The 24,923-nt window shown below is 43.5% G+C and overlaps 1 protein-coding gene across 1 annotated transcript in view; it reads right to left on the bottom strand.

Moving 5' to 3' along the window:
- Positions 1-24,923, bottom strand: part of nrg1 (neuregulin 1) — a gene marked incomplete at both ends in the record, with an annotated part of 117,889 nt that overhangs the window by 59,322 nt on the left and 33,644 nt on the right. Inside the window, 2 exons of the mRNA XM_080529572.1 lie at positions 8,282-8,403; positions 9,166-9,343. Of these exons, the coding sequence (XP_080385698.1) occupies positions 8,282-8,403; positions 9,166-9,343 (300 nt within the window). The remainder of the gene's footprint in view (positions 1-8,281; positions 8,404-9,165; positions 9,344-24,923) is intronic.

Below are 24,923 nucleotides of genomic sequence, written 5' to 3'. Positions count from 1 at the left end.
CTAATGATCGCAAGGTCGGTGGTTTGATCCCCAGCTGGCAACGTGTCGAGGTTGTCCTGGGGCAAGACACTGAACCCCTAATTGCTCCCAATGAGCGGGCCGGCGCTTTGCATGGTAGCTTGCTGCCATTGATGTGTGAGTGTGTATGAGAATGGGTGAATGAGAGGCCATTGTAAAGCACTTTGGAATAAGGCGCTATATAAGTGCCATTTACCATTTACCATGCCAATCACTGAAATGATACATACCACCAACTCCAAAGAGCAAAACGTCAAATCAAATTGCTACTCTTGGCAAAGTAAAATGCAAATAAGGACCCCGCTTGTCTGAAAACAAACACTGGTGCGTTACAGCGGGGAGAACATAAACTAGGGCAGCCCATCAATAAAACATACAATCTGGCTGGAAAGTTGTTAGAAGTTGAACATTTAAAAGCAATAACTGGTCACCATGCTGTGTCCTTCCCTGGGTTGAGTTCGTCAGCGGGGCTGTATCTGTACAGTAACTCTCTCTGGGTCGCAAAATCAGGGAGCAATGTCTGAACGTCTCATCTCTGATCAAAGGGTGTTGATGGCATGGCGGAGATGCAAAGACAACACTCACAGACATATACCGGAAACTCACGTTGAGAGAGCGGAAGCGTCTGTGAGATGAGAAGACTTGTGCACTCTATCTGAACCGTAACTTAGTGACTGTTAGAACTGAAGAGTTGTCAAGCAACGGAGGAAAGAAACAGCATGGCAGTGCACCAGGGGAGGGTGGCGGCAGGTAGAGATCAAAGGACGGAGTCATTGAATTGCATGGAATAGAATGAGGAATGGTTCCATGCACTACAATGTGCCCATCCTCCGATGTCTACATTCACCAGCCTCAGCTGCAGTACACACTGGTGAGTGTTGCAGAAATACATCAACAGCAGCCACTCTACATTGCAGTGACAGGAGTAAAGCCATTCTCCATGGCTTTAGCCAACTAGAGCAGAGCCAAAGATCCTCTGTGAGACTGATTGAGATGGACCTCTCTGCTTGCCGTGTCAGAGGGGAGGAGAGGGGGGGACGGGGGACAGATGAGGACACGTTAAGAAACTCATCCAAAATCAAAGGAAAACGTTCTGCTGATTTCCCTGTGTCCCGGGCAGTTGGCAGCTAGGCGCTGCGTCTGTGTCTGAGTGGGACTGCAGCAATCCTCTGACAGTGTTCAGCTGTGGGAGCTGTGGTGTAATTCATTATGCAGCACCGGGAGGTGGAGTGCCTCTCTCTCTCTCTCTCTCTCTCTCTCTGCCTGGTTCAGGTCTCTTTCCCAAATAGCTTGGCATGACAGAGAGGGCGGATGCTGCCAGAGACCTGCCCCACTACTGGGCTTGACACACAAAGGCTGCGGATAACACACACCCACGTACGCACGCACATGCACACGCAGATACTGACTCACGCTCTCTCTCTCTCTCTCCATCTCCCTCTCACTCTGAATTTAAGCCGGAGAAAAATAGGACAGAGAGAGAGAGCTGCTGGACATAACTCATCAGAACAAACGAGGAAGGGATGAGATGGGACGAGAGGAGGAGGAGGAGGAGGAGGAGGAGGAGAGGAGTGATGGTTAGATTCTAAAGCTTCAAAGCCTTTCCTTCTCTTCCTCGTCCACCCAGAGTAAATAATCCAATAATCAGATTATTTAGAAAATAGAACAGGGAAACAAGCAAAGCCAAATAACAAATTATTAATATTGTCATAACTCCACTCTTTGATACATCTAACAGCTGGTAGATGTATTAGAACCATCTGCTCTCGGCTGAGAACCAGACAACCAGAGACACGACACTCCCAGAGGCCATAGGCCAGAGGTCATAACATCTGAAGCCATGGAAGATTATCATAAATGACACCCAACTTGGCAAAGAGCACCACCCCAACATATCTTATTTGGAACAGTGGAAGTTAGCCTACCCTCCTTCATGCCTCTTCAAACCATACGTCAACCTCTTCTATATACGCCTCAGAATCAGAGAGAGAGACCATAGTTTTTCCTCTTCTTTGTGTGATTGAACGGATTCAAAATGAAATGTAAAAGATTAGCCTAGTCTAAACTCTGTCTAAACTCCCTAAAAAAAAAACAGGAAAGGTTCATCCGTGATCCAACTCAGTCGGAATTCCAAGAAAACCGAGATGTGTCTTCATTGCGGGAGGGCCTCTCGACCACAACCTGTGAGACTTCCTCTACGATGGCTGATGTTCTAGAACTCTCTACCCCGCTGTCAACCTCCCTGTCACCGAGAGGTCTAGACGTTCTTATTAATATGCTGTAAGGGAAACCCGAGCCATGTAGATAAGCCCTTATAAAAACAAAGTGTGTATGTTGTTACACTAATGGAGACGATGTCCTGAATGCCGTAGCTATGACATGCTGCGTTAGCCTGGCGGACGTGCAGCCTGAGCCATGGCTGAGGGACAGAGGGTGACATCTTATCCTCTCTACACAACATCTGCCGGAGGCACGTAAGCAGGATTCTACATGTTCACCAAGCCTGGCGTGTATCCCAGGGGAGGCTGGTGGAGGTAGAAATCAGAGGACAGGCTCACTGTAATGCATGGAATGGAATGAGGGATGGGATCAAACTCATTCCGTTCTATGAATTTGAATGAACCCATCCTCCGATTTAGGGTTAGCTCCACCAGCCTCCCCTACATAGCCTCCACTATAAATCGGACCAAAAATCACCCCTCGCTGTCAATAGAGAAAACAGACTTGAGAATACAAGAGAGAAACCTCAGCAAACCTGACAGATGTGCCATACTATATAATAAACCCACTAAGCCTCTTATGAACAGGACACATCCTACACATGATGAAGAGAAAACAACATCCATATGACATGACGGTACATGATGACAAGACCGGTGTTAGGCTGTTGTTAGATCCCCGAGCTCATGCTTACAGGCTTAAGATCAGTGGGCTAACACAGTCGTGCAGAGAGGAGGAAAGGACAAGAAGAGGAAAGAGAGTGAGAAAGAGAGAAAGAGAGAGAGAGGGAGAAAGACAGAGAGAGAGAGAGAGAGAGGGAGAAAGACAGAGAGAGAGAGAGAAAGAGAGGGAGAAAGACAGAGAGAGAGAGAGAGGGGATCTGACCTAGAAAAAAAGAAGAGAGGAGGAGAGGTGGACTTCTAAGGATGGGCTAATGATGTCCTGTGGTTTCAAAGTGCCAGAAAAGGGGCCACTTAAAACGTTGAACCTTGAGGGGAAGCCACTCAGACACCAGCATCACAAATCAATGGCGTGTGGAATCAACGCCTACATATTCATTATGACCTCCTGTAATAAGAGAGGAATACACCAACATGTTTTCAGTCACCTGAGGGAGAGGGCAAATGACACAGAGAGTATTTTGTTGGCTGCATTTTTCTGTTGCTGAAAACATTATCTCAGATAATGTGGCTGTGGCTTATTTTGCCCTCTCTCAATGGAAGCAGCACACACACACAGACACAGACATACACATACACGCACACAGATAGGGTGGTGGTAGTGCATATGGCGATGCATATCAAGGTTATCCAGTCACGGCTTACCCCAGGGAACCTGGCCACTGACCACCCCTTCAGTAGGCAATCCTATTACCGCTCTGCACACTACAGACATCATCACTCATAGTGCCAAACATGCCCTCGGAAAACAGCAGGCCTCCTTGAAACCAGAGAGAACTGGATCCAAAATGGCAGGTGTTCAGGTAACAAAGCAGTCAAGGAGAGTATGAAGTAAGAGAGGATTAAGAGAACGGTTCAGGTACAAAAAAAACCTGTGATAGATAAAGCACTGCTGTACTTAGAGACGAGATGGGCTGCCACTGACAAAGGATGGCTTTTTTTTTCCGCATCGCATCGAACCCCCCCCCCGCCCCCCTGCTCTCATGTCCTTTTTGGGAAACAACACTGCATGTCCCTGAAGCCTACGGAAACGTTTCCCTGAAGCGCACAGAAATACAATGGTTCACAGCTTACTGGGCTTTGAAGAGGAACCCTATGTAAATCTAAATGTCAACCAGTAACCCAGTCTGAGAACAAATTAATTCATTGTTATAATTAACAGGCTGTAACTAACTAATTAGGGTAAATATAAGCCATGAGCAGAGGCCTTGGATGACCTTTCTTAGTCAGTCATGCATTTGAGGAAAGGATGCCCTATTTAGTTCCGCACTCCAACAGAACCCTGGACAGGGGGGATTTTGAATACATGCTCCATTTACTTATCAAACATTTATCAAAATGTACTTCAGAGGAAAGGGAGTCCACTTTCCATTAGGGTAAGGAACCTCTCCTCCACTGTACACACGCACACATACACACGCACGCACAGACACGCAAACACACGTGTGCACAGACACACGCGTACACAGACACAACACACACGCACACGCACACGCTCACGCACGCACACTCAGACCCCTGCTGAGTAGAGTAGAAGGCGGGCAGATGGGTAAACACACATCTGCAGGACAGAAGAAGGTCAACTTGCTCAGTCACAGTGGTAGTACTACTATGCATAGGTGGACTGCAATCATACACTGGATTGTGCACCAATTCACATACAGACTTCCACAAAACTGCTGATTAACGTCATCCAGTGTCATATTGAAGGATGGCCTCATTGTAATGCATGGAATGGAATGGGGAATGGTATCAAACACGTGTGGATTACAATGAGCCCGTCCTCCGATTTCTACCTCCACCAGCCTCCCCTGACATTTCACTGTTGCTCTTTTCTGTTATGGGTGCCAATATCCTATGAGAGGGTGAGGTGAGGGTGTCAGTTGGTGGAAGGTGGAGGAGTCTATGAGAGGGTGAAGTGAAGGTGTCAGGGTGATGAAGGTGGAGGAGTCTATGAGAGGGTGAGGTGAGGGTGTCAGGGTGATGAAGATGGAGGAGTCTATGAGAGGGTGAGGTGAGGGTGTCAGGGTGATATATTGTAGAGGTGATGTGAATCACTGGGTTTTCCATCAAGGACAGGAAACTGTATTGGTGCCATTCTCATTAAACAGGGAGCAGCAAATGGAGGAAAAATGACATCAATACATGACACAACGGTTTAATCTGCACTTTCCTGACTGCCCTCTGATGTAAGCAAGGATGGAATGAGGGACGTTCGCCCTGTAAAATCACTGGGCATTCAGCATAGGCAGAAGTATTTCTCTCAAGTTCACTCCCACATAAGAGAGGATCCAAGGAAGGCAGGTGGAGGACAGGCTCGTGGAATGGAACAGGATTCAACTTAATTGTCATTGACAGAGTGCAAGTACTAAGACAACAACATGGAGTCTGGCATCTAACCAGACTATTTCCAAAATGCAAATAGTGGCATAGTGCAAAAGACATGATTATGTAGACAGTGCATGGTATGACAGTATACGGTATTATAGTGAGTATAAGTAAATGAATATAAAAGTCAATATACGTGCCATGAATATATAGTGAGCCCATCCTTTGATTTCCACCTCCACCAGCCTCCCCTATTAGGATCTTTGGAGAAAGTTTAGCCCCATCTAGGTCGGAGAAACGGCCCCATATTGCGATAAAATGGTGAGCATAAGCTCCAGAGAGATGTGACAAGACAAGATGCCTAGGTCAGGATGAGCTACAGAATACCAAAGACTCCAGACACGCCGAGACCTGAATGCTAACTCAGTCTCCTAGCTGTCCAACTGAGCTGGGTGGCTAGCAGTGATTCAACTATTCACTGATTAGCATCCCCGGCTACAGCAGGCTAATGCACCATTCAATGATTAGCATCCACAGCTACAATAGCTTGTGCCAGGCTCATCCTTGCAGAGCTAATGCCTCTGAGAGGAGAGGATGAAATGGCTGTTTCTCTCTCTCCCTCTCCCTCTCTCTCTCTCTCTCTCTCTCTCTCTCTCTCTCTCCCTCCTTCTCTCTCCCCCCTTTCTCTCTCTCTCCCTCCCTCTCACTTCCTGCCCTCTCTCTCCCCCCTCTTTCTCTCTCTCCTCCCTCTCCTCTCCTCTCCTCCCCCCCCCTCCCTTCCTTCCTTCCTTCCTTCCTTCCTTCCTTCCTTCCCACCCTTTCTCTCTCTCTCTCTTGGCAGATGTTCAGAGAAGTACTACTGGCTAATTGAACAAAGTGATTAAGTAGTTGAGGGTTTAAAGTGGCCGGCATACTGATGATCACTCCTGCAATGTTGCAGAACTGTGACGAGATGAGAGAGAGAAAGAGAGAGAGAGAGATGGAGAGATAGATAGAGAGAAAGTGTGTATGTGTGTGTAAGAAAGAGAGAGAGAGAGAGAGAGAGAGAGAGAGAGAGAGAGAGAGAGAGAGAGAGAGAGAGAGAGAGAGAGAGAGATAGGGTTGGGCAGTTGGCTGGCTGTGTCTGGGGCGGAGCATTTACCTGTCTGACATAATAAGTTGATCAACATCACCGAGCCAAGAGCAGGAAGACGGACACCATGATTAAGGGCCCAAGGGCGAAACAAAAAGATCAGACGCTATTATACTTTTGGCAAGTTAAAACTTTTGCAATGTCAGTGTTTGTACCTGCTCATCCACATACTTGGTTTACTGTATGTGACTTGAAACATCCTACTCCATCCTATGGTGCAATACATACATCCTACACCATCCTATGGTGCAATACATTTCTGGATAAATCATAAATCAGACTCCAACGAGTTCAGACTTACCTGTAATGGTGAAGCCAGGAACATGTAGCAATAGCAACACATGTAGCAACAACAGCACTTAGTTAGAATCAAATAAGCATCACAATATAGAAATGCGTGTTGCAGTAAGCATAAGCAGGAAGTTCCCCATTACAAATGCTGGGACACCTTGTCTAACAACTGCCCAAATGGCCATCCTTCAACCAGCCCAGGGAGATGGTGTAGATCACCACCAGGTATCCTTACACTCCTTCAGAGAAACTCACAACCTCACATTCACAGTCCTCTGCTGTGCTGGTCTATTAGGGCTTTCACACCACCAAGGAACTGGAACCAGCCGGCATGTTCCGACCAAAAATAAATTGGTTCGGAGCCTGAAGAGTTGGTTCGTAGTGGGAACCAGAAAATAGTGGTTCTCAAGCAGGAACCAAAACATAGAAGTCACGTCGTCAGTGGGTGTCATATTCTAGGCTGCAAAGACCAGCAAGAAGGAAGGAGACAAAATGTAATGTAATCTAAATCTAATCATTAGTGCTAAAAAAAATAAATCAAAAGTTTCATCATTCTCTCTATCTTCCTCACATGCACACACACGCATGTGTGTCCATTTCTATTCCAGTAATGGAGCAGCTGGTTAGTAAGAGAACGCGTGTTGAAAGTGCCTTTTGTTTTGTTTAATAGAAAATAGTTTATTTCAGATACTGTAGTGGAAGATATTATCCTAATTTCCAGTGAAGTAGCTGCCATCTAGTTGTGACATTTTTGTTTATCCCGCCCCTTCATCACCCATCGCTGATGACGCAGGTGGTTCTGGTTACACTGGTATGAATAGGGGCTGGTTCGCCAGACAGCACCAAGGTTCGGAGGTTTCAGAACGCGAATGGGAGCGATTCCTTGGCGGTGTGAAAGCCCTAAACATGGACTGGACCAGAGACACTTAAGAGACCATTAACCCCAACACACACACACACACACATTCAGACCCTGACCACAACACGCACATCTCTTTCACTGTGTGAAACCTCACTGCCTCTACGGACATGTGACCACTTCACACCCAGCGGTCAATAAAACCATGACATGACCTTTAGGGTCAGGCACAGGTGACCTCTACACCCAACACCCCTTGCTCATACAGACCATTCCATCTCCAGTTTTCCACGAGACCTACTGTCCAGGGTAACATCAAACACATACTATTATAATAGTCTCCTCTGCCAGACTCAAAGTCTTGTGTCTCGTCTTGTTATTCTATATAAAGTCTGACATTGTCATAAAGCCAAAGGTTCATATCAGACCAACATAGTTTTCTAATGATTACGTTCTGGTGGATCATTTCTGCAGACCAAAGAATACGATCTTTGTGGTTGTATAATCTAGCTATACTGGCTAATCTTAACCAGTCACATCCAAGTTATGTTAGGTTTTGACGTAACTTAGGTTGAAACAGGTGGTCAAACTCTGGTATAGCCAGATAATATGATTATCCCGCCCAGATGCAGAAACGATCCCCCCGAACTGAATAATTACGTAATAATAAATAATAGAGACTGGGTCGATCAAACACAGCCAGACTGTGATCCAGGAAGGACCACGTCAGCTGTGCTGAGACAAGGTTCTTACGGTGGATGAGGGTCAGGTTGGCCGTGGTGCTGGCCTTGCCCAGGTTGTTGGCCGCCTCACAGGTGTACCGGCCACCGTGGATGTCTGTGACCTTCCTGAACTGGAGCTCTGAGATCTTCCCCCTGTAGGACACACAGAGACGGACATACAGACATGAGGTCTTCCACAATGCAGTATTTCTGTGATCGAACTCACATATTATAGGGCACAGATTCAGAATGTACTGTTACAATTATTTACTGAATCAGTCACCTTTCAGTGCCACCTCAGAGTTTTATTGGCAGAGGTGTGTGTGTGTGTGTGTGTGTGTGTGTGTGTGTGTGTGTGTGTGTGTGTGTGTGTGTGTGTGTGTGTGTGTGCGTGCATGCATGTGTGTAAGCATGCGTGTGCGTATGTGTTTACTGCTGCAGTGTGATGGAGGGTGTGTATGTGTGTGTGCTGCTGTAGTGTGAAAGAGAGAGTATGTGTGTGTGAATGGGTGTAAATAACATCCATGCAACCTCAGCATGACAACAAAACAGTTGTGCAAGGCAATCATAACTCTCGACTGCTGTACTGCCAGCCAGCCCAATGCACCAGGGGAGGCTGGTGGAGGTAGAAATAGGAGGACGGGCTCATTGTAATGCATTGGAATCAATCACACCGTCCTCATTCCTTTCTTCATTCCATGCATTACAATGAGCCTATTTCCCTACATACATCCCTGATATGTTCCTCATATTGAAGGTGTTGCGATATACTGTACATGCATACTAGTTGAAATCACTCACACACACACACACACACACACACACACACACACACACACGCACACAGCCTCTGTGTGACCTGGAACACCCCCACCATGGTCTGGCTGTAGTGTAGATGGACAGGGCAAGACTTACTCTTTCTTTTTTTTAACCTTGGTGTCTTTGAGTTTGTTCTTGCCGCCGACGAGCTCCACCCCGTCTTTGTACCACTTGATCTTGGGGGCGGGGTTCCCCGCGCCCAGCTCGCACTTGAGGAATGTCTTCCTCCCCTCCTCCGCGGTCACACTCTTCATCTCTTTCAGCCTGGGCTCGGCTGGAGGGAAAACACACAGAGAGGACAGGGGTTAACTCACACAGAGCCTGCAGGGTCACATCAGGGGAGGCTGGTGGAGGGAGAAACCGCAGGATGAGCTCATTGTAGCTCATGGGTTTGATACCATTCCTCATTCCATTCTGTGCACAATTATTGCAATTAGCCCGTCCTCCCATTTCTACCTTCTACAGCCTCCCCTGGTTCACATAGACGCAACCATGTCAGCATAGAGGCAGGCAGGTCTACACTAATTCATATAGCATACATGAGACACAGAGAGAGGGAGAAAAGGAGATAGTGCCTGTGTGTGTGTGTGTGTGTGTGTGTGTGTGTGTGTGTGTGTGTGTGTGTGTGTGTGTGTGTGTATGAATGAGAGAGAGAGTGAGCAGACAGGGAGGTCTACAGTCATTCATACAGCAGGATTACTGAAGGTCACAGGTTGCATCAATCACACAACATCACAGTCCCTGTTTAAACGAGAACATTCAAAACACAGCAGGATAGTCAGTTCAGTGACATCAATGACACTCTAACACCGATGTCAGAAAATAGCAAAGAAAATAATGAATAAATATAACCGCAAGCAGCAATGGGCCATGTTCCTACAGATATGCCTCCATAACCATAAATGGGGTGAGATTGACAGACACGGGGTAGACCTACAGACAGGTTGTAGATTGACAGATAGGGGGTAGACCTATAGACAGGGGGGTAGACCACTCACCTAATATGGGCCAAGTTGAACTCATGATATACTAAGCTATGATATTATGAAGTACCCTAGAACCATGGGCCTGTAAGGTACCAGTCACCTAATTATGGCCTGATATACATAGGCTACTATGCTATGATGATCATATACACTAAGCGGACATACAAAAATGAATTTTAACCCCAGTTAATGACCATGTTGTATAGTTTATGTCAAGCATTTCACTACTTATAATGTGCTTACACTATATTCTGCAAGCCTAGCATAGTATGCCACCCCCATCTGACTGAATCAGGTAAAGCGGTCATGAGAAGCTGAGTTTTAAAGTGCTATATTAGCATTAGCCTTAGCTTTTAGCCAAAATGATCAAATTCAAAGGCCTCTTTTTTGAGATATCTGGAAATGCTTCAACATGGTAACACATTAGTCACTAGTTTAGTGTCACTAGATTAGTGCCAAGATGCATTGTTGATCAGACATGGGAGGTATATGTTTTCAATATATTTATAGAGTATGTTAAGTGATATGAACCAGAGTAATGTTGTCTGTGTAGGCTATTAGTGAATGACATATAATGTTAAGCTGAATGGAATCAATATACAACATAGAGGCAATGACAAGGTTAGTGAATGAGTGGAAGAGGAGAAAGCAGTGGGAAGATGCATGTGGACAAACCCAACTGCATAAAGATGCGCATATTTGTTTCCGCCACTTTACCGAAGATGCATTGGAGGCATTTAATCGACCAAAGAAAGAGCTCACAGGTAAGAAGACTACGCTTTACCATAAAACGATAGTTTGATAACGTCAACTTGCCTTGAACAGCTGCGGACAGAAATCTGTGCTCTTTACAACAAGTTTGTTAACACTCTCCATCTCGGTTGGCACCACCAATAACAATATTGTTCCTACTACTACGTAGTAGTAGGAACACTAAATAGATGCATCAGTAGATGTCCTGTATAGGTCTGCAGCTCTATACGTTACAGGCGATCATATTCATATTCAATGGCAGGACAATGTCACAACAGCTGTAAAATCACACAGAGAAATGTGAGAAGAAGTTTCATCGCTCCAGGCCAATGTCAAAATAAGATTTTTGAATTCCCATTAACAGTCATTGGAGGGTGACCTCCCTCTAGCCAGCAGACACACAGACACTAGGACTTTGAAGTTTCAACTCACACCATGACTGAACGCCATGATCAGCCCCAGAATGGGGGGGTGAGAGAGAAGACAGAGAGAAGGAGGAGGGGGTACAGAGGGATAGGGAGGGGGGAGAATGAGAGAGAAGAGAGAGAGAGGGAGGTGGGGTACAGAGGAGGAGGCAGAATGAGAGAAAAGAGAGAGTGAGAAAGTTACAGTAGAAAGAGAGAGAGCGAGAGAAGGAGCTTTCAAAGCAGTCCAAAATTGATTTCCCTGGCTGCCATCAGATTGAGGTGGAACCCCCCACATAACTGCTCTCTGTTATGAAATTCATTAAGTCAGAGACTGTACCATTATTTCAATTCAAAGGCATTGCACCATCCCACGGGAATGAGCTATGTTCTGGCATCGTCGTAGCCATCTTGGAACTAGGATACTGACTGAGAGATAATAACTATGAGGGAGTATTTATAAACCTTGATGCACTCTTTGAAGATGCTCTGCTTGACTTCTACTGTACATACCATGTCAACAATGCTCTACATTCATTTACGGTTCATTATCTCACCACAATCTCTCTCCCTCCCTCCCTCCCTCCCTCCCTCCCATCTACAGCATTGGTACTATTTACATGTGTAAAACATGGAGTCACATCACCATAGAAACCTCTGGACTTTTACCCACCCTGCCAAACATGTTTTTCTCGTTGCTCGTCACCAACGACATTCAGAACCAGCAAAACCATCCCAGTTTATGTTAACTGGAGGGGAAAAACAGGAAATGGGACACCAGGGCTTGGACTTGAGTCATGGTTAGTCAACGCAGCTGTCAGTGAGAGTGGGTTACTAGGAATTAACACTGGGAGCAGACGCCTCCTCCTCCTCTCCTTGCCACCCACAGACTTGCAGCTACACTGGGCTGAGTCACACTGCGCTGGTACTCAGGAGGCCTTTTCTCACTGCACTTAGCCCAGGGTAAACAGCTCCCTGTTAGCTTTTAGCCTGGGGCTAAGCCACTGTACACACTTGCGCTTTCTAATGTGGGCTAGCACCACCTTTAGCCTACTGCTAGCTGGCCCTGCTCTGGAGCAGGTGGAGCACCGACCTTTTGGGGTTTAGCCCCAGAAATCTTCCAAAAATGGTGTGGAAACTAGTCAGTGTTAAAAACCTGGGTTAGGGTTCATTGCAATGGAATGCCATCATCCAATCACCCTAGGATAAGAAAAAAGTGTGAAAATCCCTTAGGGGCATCCACTGGCAGTGTACAGTACATACTGTGTGTGTGTGTGTGTGGGTGTGGGTGTGTCATTTGGAGTGGGATAGCCATCCAAGAAATCTGAAATGCCACAAATGCCTTCATCAATTAGTCAGCCACACCCATGAATACTTCCTTCTTCTGTATTTTTGACACTCTTGCACATCTTTGACGTTTGTTTCTCAATATTATCTATAGCACTCATGTGTACCATCTCACACACACAACCAAGAGACCTGACCGCTCTCCCATTTATGTCCCGTATGAATGAAGAGGTATACTGGTTCAACCCTCTTGTTTGCTCTGGGTCTAAGTCAATATTTGACCAGGTGGAAGGTATTTGATATTATTAGCAGAGCCATTCAGGCTTGAGATAACAGAGTATACAGTACCATGACAGCGTCCTGATACAGCCTAGACGAGAGCCAGCGACGTCAGCAGAGCAGAACATAAGAGTTGACATAAAAACATTCATTCATGGGATCGATTCATTATCGTTGATGCATGATCATGTATCTAAAATGGACCATGCACAGATGAATTAAATAATTCCGTTTTAATATCACCTCAAACTCATCATTCATCGCCAGTCATTTCAGTTCTCTTAATCTTAGTTTGTCTAGGCTGGTGTGGTGCAGTAGTGTCACAGAGACATGGATCGACTCTTCCCATTCCTTGTAAAGCAATGTAGACAAAATACGGAGCAGCATCGACCCATGGACCCACTCTAATCAGGAGAACATTTCATCCACCAATCTCTTTTAACTTATTTGAACAAGTCTAGGCTCGGCCCGGGAGGGATGGGCACTAATAGGTTGGCTCGCTGTCCAGAAGTTGCTCTTCAATTGTTCTTTTCGTGAGCGTGTTTACTCCTCAAGCAAATACAGTAAAAACATGCCAGTAAAAGGTACAACCTTTGAATCTTTTTTTAAATTATTTTTTTATCAGATACATTTCGGTTCACATGAGCAAGAATACAAACATCCTATGAATGAATCCTATCAATGGCAACTCTTTTGAGGAGTGTTACAGAACGTTGTTTAGAGACATGTGCTGCAGATGATTCAGGTAGAATATGTGTGTGTTATCTTTGCCAGTCTGAGTGTTGCAGCCTGTTCGATAGCCTCCAGGCATGTTATTTAAGGTACAGAGGAATGCCACACACTGGTACATTAGCAGAACTCTCTAGAGAAACCACGCTCTCAGATTAACAGTCATATGCAGGGATATTCACCTTTCCATTCAACCTTCCATTCATTCATTCCCTTCAGTCTTTCATTCATTAATTTAGTCTTTCATTCATTCAATCAGTTTTTCTTTCAGTCTTTCATTCATAAGGTAATTCAATCTTTCAGTCTTTCACTCCTAGGTAGGTCTGCTGTTACGCAACTGTTGCTCAATCTTCCTTTTCCGTGCTGAGCTCACCATACCTGAACGGGCGAAGCCCCAGGGAATCACACAAGGGTTTACCACTAAATCACAGTGTGTGTGTGTGTGTGTTTTATTCATGTCTGTCTTTTGTTTGAAAAAATAACTCCCTTCGTCCGAAAGTCGTTATGCTTTCTCTCTCTTTCATCACAGGAGAGGGAGCCCAACCCAAACCGGAACCTTCCTTTTAAAAGAAAATACTTCATCTGATAAGGAATAAGATGGAATTCATTAAGTAACTGAGGAACTGCAATTAAACCGCAAAAAAAGGAACCTGAACCCCCGTTCGTGTGAAGAAGATTGTGACACTTCAGTTACCTTTGAATGTTCTCGACCACTGAAATACAAAGAGAGTGTTCTCACACCTAACAACTTGCAGAATGACAATGTGGGCTTAACCAACTTAACAACGCTGTCATTCAAACTGTGCTTTACAAGAACAGATAAGACGTTTTCAGGTAATACTTGAAAGAGGAAGAGGGAGAGAAATACCTGCCATACAGGAAGTGTCTGTGGGAAAGCACTGACTAACCTCAGTCAAAACACAACATGTACAGAGGTTCCTAGGTCTGTTGTAAAGGCATGCTACAGCACTGCTCCTCTGATTAGAATCTGCTTAGTCATGTTCCCCTGTGGACAACAGGGGGCATAGCTGGGCCAATACTGACACAGAGGGGTAAAACTATACACACACACACACACACACACACACACACACACACACTATCTCTCTGTATGTCTACAGAGCAGGGGAGGCAGACATGACGACAGGACAGCCTCATTGTAAGGCATGAAATGGAGTGAGAGACAGTTTCAAAGACATCCTCCGATTTCTACCTCCACCAGCCTCCCCTGTTCTATATGTCTATAGATGTGCTGTAGTGTTATCTCTAGCTGTTTAAAGGTATAGCACAATCTATAACTGTCTATACTGTAGCTACTTTATTATTGTGAAATAATGAGTCTAAAGAAATATCCTTGCAGCCAAGATAGTGATTTGTTCTGAGTAGTTTTTTGCGGTGCTGATCCCGACACGGTCAGTTTATAAACATCCACAGGGGAAGCAGGCGCAGGATAGCAGTTATATGCTTGACAGATTAATTTTAACATCAGAGCAAGCAGAAAATAACAAACATTTCGACAAATGTCTTTCTTGAGGGTGTGCTGTGAAATCATGAGTCACATCTCTGGCAACAAACTGGCCTCCTTAATGATTTCTTAGCTGGGGAAAATCAATGGTTCCTGGAATTGATAAATGAATATGAGCATTGTTGTTCATTCATTCGTCCAGGACATAATACATGTTCATGTAACATAGAGCTTCAGCAGAAGACAGAGGGACAAGCCATACAGTACTGAAATTGCATTGAACATATATATTTTTCCTGATAATGAACCGTGTAGCCATAAAAAGCGTTTGGAGGGTGGGTAGGGGGGTGGTATATGAACATAGGGGCAGATCACTTCATCTGTGGGCGATCTCTTTGTTTTCTCATGGTTGCAGCGTTCTCTGAGCCCAGGGTCCGGAGCCTGCCTACCCAGCTGTTTCACTATGTCATGGAGGAGCTCCCTTTGGGGGAAACTCCTCCGCGTTTCTTCAAACCGCAAATTTACACGGATCACAGTCCACATTCCGAGCCATGCCGCTCCGGAGAGCCAGGAATTCCATGATCTAATGCCGGGGGTTCCAGAATCCAGACAAGAGTTGAAAGGTTCTAGAATGCAGACAGTGTCGAGGGTTCCGGAAAAACTCCAGTCTCCTTGACCCGGAGTCATGTTGGACCATTGTGAGTGATGAGTAATGAAGAGTTGATGGGTTTTCCTGCTGATTTTCCGAAGACCCCTCTTTCCATCCTAATGTTATTCCCCATGCCATCTTTAAAAGACAGGGCAGATGTTCTATGGGCTTCAAAGGCATTCACGCTCATGTAAAACTGGGAGCGATGACCACACAGTCAGACGGCTCGACTGGCAGCGGTCACTGTAAATCACATTTCAGAGCATGTTTTATAAGCATGGCTTACTTCTATCAAATAGCAATAACTTAAGCACTAACACATGAGAGGGTGTGCTTCAGTATATAGATAGATAGATAGATAGATAGATAGATAGATACTTTATTGATCCCCAAGGGAACATTTAATTAAGGTGTTACAGCAGCTCACAAACAACGACAAAATAAAGTGACGATAGAATAATAGAATAATAATAATTTAACGTGGGGTGCGTTCGTAAATACGCTCTGGAAATCAGTTAATTTCCGAACGGTCAGAGAGCACCCTGTGTGCGCTCCAGCACTCTCAGAGCATATTTTACGAAGGCACCTGTGGTGTTAAGCAAATGCCTCCTGGATACGCAACAGAAAAGTGACTTAAGAAAATGCGACACACTAGTTGGCTAATACCACACTTTGGGACTTACAGAGGGGTTGTAGATTGTGTAACCTCATACCTGTGTAGTGGTCCTCTGTGGCTCAGTTGGTAGAGCATGGTGCTAACCACGCTTAGGGTTTGATTCCCGCTGGGACCATTTATACCGAAACATTTATGCACTCACTGCAATGTAAGTCGCTTTGGAAAAAGCGTGAGCTAAATGGCATATATTATTATTATTATTATTATTATTATGAATGAATGAATGAATGCTTTATTTCGAACATGTGAAAAAAGAAATAGTTATAACAACAAAAAACAAAACAAAAACAAGAAAAAACAAAACAAAACAAAAAACACTATTTACTTAACATGTCCGAAAAGGAGCATAAGCTTATTTAATCCTACCCCTTCTCCAATACTCAGAGATTAATAATTAATAATCTGCAGTTAACTTTAATATTAATATAATATTTTTTTTAAATTAAATCAAATTTATTTACGTATTTACATATTTACCAACAATAAATAATTTAAAATGAGCATCAGAAACATTATACAGTAAGAACAGTCCAGTATGATTTAACATCCCCCAGCCTGACTGATCACCCCGATCAAGCCAGCCGGAGGAGGAGTTGTACTGACTTATTTTGGCAGGCAGAAAAGATCTCCTATAGCCCTCCTTAGTGCAGCGTGGTGGTGTGTTGCTTTGAGCATGGCAGTGCTACAGTCAAAGGCACATTACCTTTGGGATACTCTGGGTGCGTCCGTAAATACACTCTGAAAATTTGCTCAGAGCGCTCTGGTTTCAACTGAAATCAGTTCATTTCTGAACCGGCACTCTGTGTACAAATGTACAAAACAGTGTACTGTCTCCACTCAGATGTGTGCAGAACCATACTGCAGTAATAAGGTAGTAATGCCTTGAAGTTTGTCAAAATATCATAATAATATGAAAAGGCACTATGCTTTAGTTCAGAGGGCTAACACAGTCTAATGGAGTCCAGAGGAACCAGGTTTGCGCCCTGTTGGTCAAGTCACATCTGGCAGTGGAACCTCAACCGGGAGTGTTACACGTATATTTACTCTTTATAGCAGAGACAACATACTGGCTATTAACATATGGACACTGATTTAAGTCAAACAATTGTTTTCCATCATATTTGAAGTATATTTTGAAGTTATAAGCACATAGAACCTATCATTATAGAAGCCAGTTAAATCAGCAGCCCAGCCATGCAGTTATGCTTCAACACCTGTTGAATGGGAAGTTCCCTAAGAGCCCTACATTATCCCACATCTGCCACCACAGGGACAGCCTGCCACACAGGGACGCTGGCCAGGCAGGAAACCCAACAATAGGGGATCAAAGTTTGCTGAGCCTAAGATCACGTTACAATCCCCCCCATCCCCATGTTAACAGACCTTATAACCATGAAAATGCTATTTAAAATCACCTGTCGCAGATTGAAATGTTCTAGGGAATTTCATTATTGACTGAAATGTTCAAGAAAGCCCCTTTAAATCACTGACAGTCTGACAGACAATTGTTGTCATCTGTTATTGTGGGTTTTCTTTGGCCTTTAGTGAGTTGAGCTAATCAGGAATATCAGGAATGTAAATGGGCTGCACCTGTCACAGGCCAAGATGGGGATTTCTAAATTATAACAAAAACCAACAACATTTAACTTACACAAGTTTACAACTTTAAACTTTAGGAATATCATAATTGCAAATGAAAATCAAGTCATCATTGACATAGCTGGGATTGTTGGAATTGGAGAATATCACCTTTTCTTTTGCTACAGTATAAGAAGCATGACAAGTTGTTAAACTTTCACTTAATAAAACCCCGTGTCTCACACGTGCACAGATTCCTATTCCTATAGTGCCTATTTCACTCTCATTGAGACATGAACCATGGCATAGCTATCACAACACACCAACGCGCTGAAGACAACAAAAACAAAGCTAAAACAACTAGTAGATATTCAAATTGAGCAACTCGCTGTTTTAATGCAATAATGACAGATATTGTGTCTGTAAGTTGTAAACCCACTCACAACAACTTGGCACCGGAAACCCGCTCAGAACAACTCGGTACCTGAAACCAATCAGAACACCTGGTACCTCAAACCAGCTCAGAACACCTGCGGTACTTTAAAGGAGCACTTTATTTCGTTAACAGATTAAAGTTTAAGGTGCAAAATGCGCAAAAGCGCAAAAAAAGACCAACATGTCACCTACATGTTGTCGCAAATAAAAAGGTTCTTATGAACAGATGAAAACAGGGACATACCTGGCGGAGAGTTATCCGTAGGTTTATCTTTCTTATCATTCTTCTTATTCCCCCTTTTGTTTCCTCCTCTCTCTTTCTGCCCTTCTTTGCCCTTCTTTTTGTCAGACATTTCTTATTCTGTGTCGTCTAATAAATTCCTTGAATAAAACGGACGACCAAACTACTCTCCAAGAGTTGTCTCTGAACTTCCAGCAGTCAGTCTCCCTTGTGGTGAAGTGAGTGGATTCAAAGTCCTATGCGGAGTTTCTCTGGGCGTGTAAGAACTACAGTCAACTTGGTGATGGGCTGGGAGGAGTCGCTACACTACCTATGATTTGTTCTGTTTTGATAATTGTATTTAAGGTGCAAAAAACGTCATAAATCAGAGATGACCAAAAACCACCAAGGCACTCTCACCAGTTTGTATTCAAAAGCCTACATGGGCTCCATGTAGAATAACAAGAAAGATAAGCCCTCTGTCTCCCTTTGCTATTGGTGACACAGTGGCGTTAAGATGATAAATGGTGGTGTTAATTTAATCACTACAACTATGTTGACACTATGTTGTCATTGGTTGCTTCCAAGGGTAGGATAAGAGTTATTTGGACATGTACAAACTAACATGTTCAAACTGATCAAAAACTGAAAGTCCTTCAGTGTACATCTGTGCCTCTTCCATAAAGCACAGTATCATATTTGATTGGGAATAATTATGACAAGCCGGATGTGACATTGTTTAAACTGTAGTTTGGTTTCCAGTTAGGATATTGCCAGCATTAAATGCCTCCATGGTTGGGATCATTGTGTAAGAATCTAAACTATTATTATTAGTAGTAACTATTGACTATTGACACAATTCCTAATTTCCTGCCATATTATTGTGCAACAAATTCCTATGAAATAATTCCTGTCATTGTTCAGGCTGTAGTTGTGTAGTGCCGGTGGAGGTAGAAATCAGAGGACATGCTAATTGTAATGCACGGAATGGAATGAGGGATGGTATCAATGAGGAATGGTATCACGTGATATCTTTCCCTATTCCATTCTATGTATTACAATGAGCCCAATCAACGATTTCTACCTCCACCGGCCTCCCCTGGTATGTATATAGATTATGAAAGCTGTCATACTTGCCATCTTGTGTAAATACCATCTGTGTCTCATATTATGATGCATGGCCAGCTGGGCAGAGGTCACACCGAATGGCAGGGTGACGCTGCTTTTGACACTATGAACTGTGTCAACGATTTACAGCAGATAATATACACATCCCTGATGACATGGCTTGTTTATGCTTTAATGTAAACATGCGTTAGTGTGTTGCCTCCTGCTTGGGCTATGACAGAGAGTTTCCTTGAGTCACCAAGTTTAGAGTGGTGCGTAGGCTACACACACATACACACACACACAGACACACACACACATAAACACGCACGCACGCACGCATGCACGCACACACACACACACACACACACACACACACACACACACACACACACCTCCGTACAGTTAGAAAACATACACTTATGCGGTACAGTAGTTACTGATTTTAAAACTGGGGGCCTATTTGAAAATACAGAAAAAGTCTATCAATCTATATTAAATTTCAATTATACAGGAATTACTTTCTTTCATGAGAGGTTGTATATGTGCCATAAGCACAGCCCTGTTTGAATTGGGCTCCTTTACCAAAATCTTAAGCTGCAAAAAAGCATTGTGAAACTTTGTTGAGTCATAATCTCTCCTGTATTTTGGCAGGAAGAGTGGTGACTATGCAGCGAGAACGGCAAGACAAGGCCTGTCTCTGAGCCTTAACTCAAGGCATTACTGGTACAGGAAAAGACCCATATTGATATAATATGTAATGCGCTGTATGTTTCTCCCTGATTAACCTAGTGGCACGCCATGGAAAAGGCATGTTGAGTTAAAAGCCTCAAAATGTTCCCTTCTTTAGAAACAGTGGGCGCCTTGTCCATCATCTAACCAACAATCAAACAAACAAAAACACAAATTAGCATCTTATTTCTCTTATTTCAAAACAAACTCAACAGAACATCTGACACAATCTGATGCAGATCAAAAACTCTTGGTCCTCTGTGGCTCAGTTGGTAGAGCATGGTGCAAACAACGCTTAGATTGTGGGTTCAATTCCCGCTGGGACTATATATACTGAAAAAGCATGCACTAAAAGCAATGCACAGTAAGTTGCATTGGTTAAAAGTGTAGGTTCAAAGGCTTATATTAATACCAGTATCTTAACCTCAGGGCTGTGGAGGATGGGCTGATCTCCTGTCTCCATTCTCGTGTTGACGAGCAGAAGCTGGCTGCTAGGTAAACACTGGGAATATTGTTGGAGATTTGCTGGGCTGCTGTGTACATCTGCCTTTGATGTTTAGAGCTGAGTGTGGCTCAGTGGGTGTTGATGAATGGCTGTTTAAGCTAAATACAAGCAGCACTCCCAGGTACTCCCATGATCACATCGGGGGAAACTGGGTGGGTACCGAGAGTGAGAAGAGAGGGTGAGGGTGAACGGAAGAGCCCATGTTCATTCCCTTTCACCGCTCCCTTCCTCCCTTCTCCCTTTCTCTCTACACTGCAAAATGGTAGATTGTATAGTAATTTAATCCAGTGAGCAATTAATATAAAACCATTATGTCTCTCTCCCTCCCTTCATCTCTACCCCCTCCCTCCCTCCCTTCGTCCCCCTCTCCCTCTCTTCCTCCCTCCCTTCTATCCATCCTCCTTAGTGACTCAGACAGTGAGTAGCAGGCAGCAGGGAGGAGGGAGACCTGATCCTAGTAGACACTTGTCTGTTTGGTCTGAATGGGACACTGGGCTACACAAAATACGAGACTTTGTTGATAAGGACATTGAAGATTCAAAACACTGTTATCTCAATAAACGATTATGATGAAAATAGAAAAACAATTTGTGTTAATTAGTCTGACTACTTTGAGATATGACAATTGAGACAACTTCATCACAGTTTGAATGTGGGTAAATCAAGCCATGAGCGTTATTTTATGAATAGTGAACATCTGAGATCATCCACTTCAGATGATAAATTAAACCATGGATGTTATCAGCCGTGCTAAAGCTTTTTTAATAAGCCTGCCTGCTTCCCGATGATAATGTGCACCCTTTTATCACAAGCCTAACACAGTTGTGATTAGACTATTATTCATTTTACAACGTCACTGGGATCCTTCAGTTCCATCTCAATAGAGCCAGCAGACTACCATGGAACCCCATTCCACTCCATGCATTACAATGAGCCCGTCCTCCGATTTCTACCTCCACCAGACCCCCTGGAGGCCTTTTTGCCGGCCTTTTATTTGACCAAGTAGACAGTGACTGTAGAGGCTATCCTTTAGCGGACCATACAATACTGAACATTGCAGGTAATTATTCACTACTGTGTGACTCAGAAAGGCAATGTAGGAATAAGTGAGCTGTCCTTTCCTGTCCTGTCCTGTCCTACCCCCTTCCCCATCTTCCCCCAAAACATATTGATTGAGCGAGCAAAGCTACGCACACGGCCGCTCTTACCCACCTACGCCACGTTCGGTTGTCCAAACAGTTTACAATGGTGAGGTCAAGCCACTCCACCAGACCCTGATTTGCCAGAGTGCCTTTTCTCAGAAACCCGCCGGTCCCTGTGTGCCGTCACAGTAAACATGACGCCTACATACAGAGAGGTCTTTCAAAACAAGCCCTAAAGACCAGAGGGCTCCTCAGGGTTCTACTGACTGATTCATGGAATGTATCTTTAAGTGGTTGTGACTTGGTTAAAGAGGTGGTGGGCAAATGTAAACTTGATTCTAGACAAGAGGAGTTGTCATTTTCAAGTGTTTGTTGAGATTTTCTTTTCTATATGCTACAGCATATATATATATATTGTGTGATGACTCACGTATCCGAGCCGACTGGGAATTGACTAACACCACAAACCACACATTGGCGAACAGCTATTTCAAACATACAGCATCATCATCATAAAAACAGGTGCTACTATGTTATGTAACAATGAATTAGGCTAACAACGCACGTTCTTTGACTACATTGTTTAAAATTATTTAGTATTCTCTACTCTCTCTTGCCTTATACTGTACATGAATTGAATATACAGTAGTGTATTGGCCATGGCTGCAGGCTGTGACTATAGTACAGTAGATGCCTGTGTTGCTACATGTACATATCTAAAAGGGTTAATCATATGTTTTTGGCTGCTCCTTTCTCTTAGTTGCTAGGAGTGGCAGATTCTCTATTCACCATATTATCACCTCATACAGTATAGCTTGTTACAACATGAGCAGACTGACGGACTGACTGACTGACTGAGTAGTTAATGAAGGGTAGAAGTACTTTAATATGCACATCCGAAACAGGACTTTCCTAACAGGTGCTGACGAGGACTGTTTGAAGCGGAGAGGTGCAGTATTAAAGCACTGGGGAGCCTTGGCACCATGTGTGGCCTTCTTCTGTCTATCATCACGTAGCTGGGCAGAATGTGGAGCTAGTTTCTAATGGATATACAGTTCTGTAGGATGACTCTATAGCCTCTTGATCTTAATCGACAGTATATTGTTTAAAGCATATTATTGTTGTATATTGAGAGTATATTGTTGTATATTGTGTATTGAGAGTATATTGTAGTATATTGTTGTATATTGAGAGTATATTGTTGTATTGAGAGTATATTGTTGTATATTGAGAGTATATTGTTGTATTGAGAGTATATTGTTGTATATTGAGAGTATATTGTTGTATATTGAGAGTATATTGTTGTATATTGAGAGTATATTGTTGTATATTGAGAGTATATTGTTGTATATTGAGAGTATATTGTTGTATATTGAGAGTATATTGTTGTATTGAGAGTATATTGTTGTATATTGAGAGTATATTGAAAGTATATTGTTGTATATTGCTTGCTTGGCTGGGCCGGGTGTGCTGGTGGTGGGGCGGTCTGGGTGTGTGGGGCGGCGGGGGCCCACCGCTGGGTGCTGGTAGGCAAACTGGCTAGTAGTCGCTCTATGTGTAGAGGGCTGCAAGGGAATTTTCATGGCTACATAGTGTACAGGTTTTTACTTTTGCCTGCTCGCGGCTCTGTCAGTATTGATTGATTGATTGACTGATTGACTGAAAATGTTCATTGTGTGAAGCGCATTGAGTTGCATCTTGTAAGAAATGCGCTATACAAATAAAATTTGATTTGATTTGATTTGATATTGAGAGTATATTGTTGTATTGAGAGTATATTGTTGTATTGAGAGTATATTGTGGCAGCAGCTCGCTACAGGGCCATGTACAGTAGGACTGTTGGTCTATTCCAGGGAATCAGTCAACCATCCACAGCAGACTATGTCCAGCCTTTGTAGATAAAGATGGGAATAATGTCACTATAGCTAACACAATTATGTGATATAGTGAGCTTATGCAATGTGAAAACACAGAGATAGATTAAGTTGTGTTTAATGTGGGATGAAATATGACCAACTTGTTTATAGTCTAATAGAGCAATGATGACCACTGTAATAAATTGTCTTATCGCAGTTGAATCAGAAACAAATAATTTAACGTATTGTCCTTTACTATCTTGTTTTTGTTGTCATGATACAGAGCCAATGTTTTCTGGGATTTCTCAGCAAATGCTCCAAGTCTGCACTCTGTCGTACTTTGTGTGGGAGTCTAAAATCAATAGACAAAGTGTCACAGCACAGGTGTATGTCCTTACAGTATGTCCTTACCCCCTTAAAAGGCTATCCTAAAACCCCCCAAAACCAAAAGCACAAAGAAAAAACTACTATTAAAGTATCTCATAGTAAATATTATGAGTCGTACAGGGCTAACATTAAACACAGCACTAATGCTTTGGTGTGTTATAACATTTAGTTACATGGAAAAGAGCGAACAGCTGAATCATCAAAGCCTCCTACTCCTTTTCCTCCACCATCATCCAGATGCCTCTCATGATGTGTGTGTACGTCTTGTCATCCAGTGTTTTCACCAGCCCTTGTCCAGAGCGTAGGCTGTTATGGTTTGTTTAGTAAACACTGCTCATCTCTAACAAGAAAATACTCCATTGCTAACATGAAAGCCCTGCTAAATATATATATATATATATATATATATATATATATACAGTATATATATACCCTCTCTATATATATTCTCTCTCTCTATATATATGTATATGTTAATATATAATACACAGCTACAAGGAATATGTGCAGTGCGATACATACTGTAGGCCTATGTGTAAACATGTCCCTGTGCGTCCTCTAAATAGCACTCAGGATTGCACAATTACCCACGGGACATTGATCAGAAGTCCAACGCAGGTTCTGATTACGCAACTCAACGTTCCAGTAATAGTCTAATTTCCTA

Source organism: Nansenia antarctica (assembly GCF_963989245.1).
Source record: "Nansenia antarctica genome assembly, chromosome: 4".
NCBI lineage: Eukaryota > Metazoa > Chordata > Actinopteri > Argentiniformes > Microstomatidae > Nansenia > Nansenia antarctica.
This window is presented reverse-complemented; position numbering and strand designations above follow the sequence as displayed.